Genomic DNA, 3,204 nt, shown 5'->3' with positions numbered 1-3,204 from the left:
TATTTATTTAATTTTAATAACAGGTATTATTAAACGTTTTTTATGGCTCAATTATTAGGAGTTGAAAATGAGAAAACATTTAATTGGAAAAAAATTAAAAAAATATTTAAACACATAGGTTTATTATTTGCCGTATCGATATATACAATTTTTGGTGCTTTGGTAAGTTATTAACTTATTAATTTATTTTATTTATGTATTTTTTAAATAAAATCAACGTTAATTAATAAAAAAAATTGAATTCAATACGTTTGTGCGTGTGTGCGTACGTAAATAAAATTTTCTTTTCTTTTTATTCTTTGAATTATTTATTTTGTAATCTTGACCTAAAATTTATTTGCGGCTCGTGTGATAAAATAGTAATAATAATAATAATAATAATAATAATAATAAGGATGTTATTGTAAAATTTTTTATATATTTATAATTTTTATATAACTTCTGAATATTTATAAATAAAATTTATATACAAAATAATAAATTCAAAGAAAAAAGAAATTTCTTTTTGCTTCTTTTTTGTTTTTTTTTTTTTTTTTTTGGTCACAAATCAAATAATAAATTATTACATAGTTTGTGGTCAAAAAAAAATTTGACGCTAAAAAAAATTTATGTTTCGTTTTGTTTTGTTTTTTTTTTTTTTTTTCATAAAAAATTTTTAAATTTAAAACACAAACGCGAAAAAAAAGAAAAATTTTTTTTAAATATCAAAATTTAAATTTTTTTTTTTTATAAAATAAACTGAAGAGAATCGATCAAAGACAAAACACAAAATTTTTTTTTTAAAAGAAATATTTATAATTTTGTTGTTGTTTTTCGAGTGTTTCTGCCATTTTTTATTTGGTCAGAAATTCAAAAAAAGGTATAAAATTATTATTATTATTTATAAAGACGACATATTTATTTATTTATCGTCACTTGAAGAAAAAAAAAGGCAAACAAACAATAAACGAGTTATCACAACAGAACGATTCGTATTGTAAAGCAAATTTAATTCATTATCATTATTATTTTTAAATAAATTTATTTTATTTACCGGAAAATGTGATTTTGTTAAAATGTTTTTATTTTTTAATTAAAATAAGCAATAAAATAATAATAATAATAATAATAATAATAATAATAATAATAAAAATTATAGTTTTTTTTTTTTTAAATTAAAATCAATAAAAAAAGAGAAAAATAAATTTTTTTTACGAATCTTTCAACAACCACCATTAAAACCACTTGAAAAATTTATGTTTTTCTTTTTCCTTTCTGTTTTCTTCTGGTTTTTTCCGATTATTTTAAGAAAAAAATTATGTAATTCGAAAATTTATAAGAAAAAATTGTAATTAATTTAAACAATTTGAAAAAACCAAAAAAAAAAAAAAATTTATAACTAAAAATAATTGGATTAGTAATTGTTTTAAAAATAATAATGAAAATCCTTATTTCAAAACAACAACAAAAATTTTAATATAAAAAAATAATTAAAAAACAAACACGCGAAAGCACACGCACACGCACACACACACTCGGTTTTTTTTTTTTAACAATAAAAAATTTTTTGTTTGAAAAAAAACAAAACAAAAAAAAATTACAATTAAAAAAATCTGAATATAACATATTTGAATTTCTCTGCATTTTTATTTTCGATATAAATAAATAAATAAATAATAATAATAATAATAATTTTTTTTTTCTCAATCGACCGTGAGTATGTGTAAACCGTTGGTGGTTCAAATGAAAATTTTTTTCTTTTTTCTATTCCATTGATGTCATCACCGACAACAGGAATTTGCTGCCAAATTTTTTTTTGAGAAGTGAAAAAAAAAGTAAATTAATTTTAAAAAATTTTCTCCTATCTTTCCATTTGTTTTTTCGTAATAAATTCCCCCCCCTCCCTTCCTTTTTTTTAGTTAACGTTAAATTTAATGTAAATAATAATAATAAAACGTTAAATATAATTAATTTTCTCACGTTGGAACCTTAAAAAAAAAAAAAAAGGTTTTTTTTTTTTTTTTGCTTTTAGGTTTTTCAAGAACTCGAGCATTCGGCTGAAATAACAAAATTTAGTAAATTAATTGATAATATAGAAAATGAAAGATTTAATTTAATTAAATTTTCACACGTTTGCTCAAAAGATGTTAAAAAATGTGATGAAATCCTTGAAAATTACGAATTAGCACTTATTGTAAGTTAAAATATGAAAACGGAAATAGTTTGCGGGGTAAAAATATTTTAAGAAAAACGAAAAATTTTCCTTTTTTTCCTTTCTTTTAGGAAGCCTGTCAAAATGGCGTTCAATTACCATATAAAAAAACTGATAAAGTTACTTCAAGATGGAGTTTTACAGAATCTGCTTTTTTTGCTTCAACCATTCTTACGACAATAGGTAATCATTATTAAACATTAATAATAATAATAATAATAATAATAATAATAATAGATATTTTTTGTGTTATTAATCGTACCTGAATTTAATAAAAAACGTGTATATAATTTTTTATTGTTTTTATCGATAAGTTTTATTATAGTTTGAAAAAAAAAAAAAAAACAAAAATGGCGGATTAACGGTTATAAAATTACGGGTGGATAATATTAATTTTTATTTTATTTTTTTCCTCCTTCGTTTTTATTGTTTTACATAAAATTATTTATTTATTTATTTTTTTTTTTATTTTTTTTTTAGGTTAAGTGTAACGATTTATATTATTTAATGTATGCACATGATCGATAAGAAAATAATGATGAAAAAAAACACAAAACAAAAAAAAATTTTTTTTTTTTTCGAATGGCTACTACTATAAATATTTATTTAATTCAAAAAACATAATAAATCATTTTTTAATTTTAGGGTATGGCAACACCGTTCCAAACACATTCTGGGGTCGGCTATTTTGCATTCTATTTGCGTTAATAGGAATTCCCTTAACATTATCTGTCATCGCGGACATGGGAGTACTAATGGCTACTGCCCTTTCTACACTTCATAAAAAAGCAAAAATATATTTATCAAATAAGGTATTTAGTACGTACGTGAACCCATGTTTCATTATCATTATTATCATTATCGTATTTTTAATTACAGAACATAATACCAAATATAAGTTCGTCAACTAAACGATGGTTGTCTGCTTTGGGTGGTATGATATTTTTTGTACTTTATTTATCAGCTGGTGGTGCCATTTTTATGATATGGGAAGACGATTGGGGATTTTTCGA

At 20.9% G+C, this 3,204-nt stretch overlaps 1 protein-coding gene across 1 annotated transcript; it reads left to right on the top strand.

Annotated features, from left to right (window-relative positions):
* Window positions 1-1,698: 1,698 nt before the first annotated feature.
* Window positions 1,699-3,102, top strand: Phum_PHUM301730 (uncharacterized protein; the record flags this gene model as incomplete). The annotated part of the gene is made up of 4 exons (XM_002427162.1): window positions 1,699-1,716; window positions 2,012-2,173; window positions 2,263-2,374; window positions 2,837-3,102. 4 exons carry the CDS (start codon window positions 1,699-1,701, stop codon window positions 3,100-3,102), a joined length of 558 nt encoding a protein of 185 aa, XP_002427207.1.
* Between the last annotated feature and the right edge of the window lie 102 nt (window positions 3,103-3,204).

The sequence above is a fragment of the Pediculus humanus genome, genomic scaffold (assembly GCF_000006295.1).
Source record: "Pediculus humanus corporis 1103172107688 genomic scaffold, whole genome shotgun sequence".
NCBI lineage: Eukaryota > Metazoa > Arthropoda > Insecta > Psocodea > Pediculidae > Pediculus > Pediculus humanus.
The sequence above is the reverse complement of the archived record's forward strand: the minus strand, read 5'-3'. Positions and strand labels throughout refer to the sequence as shown.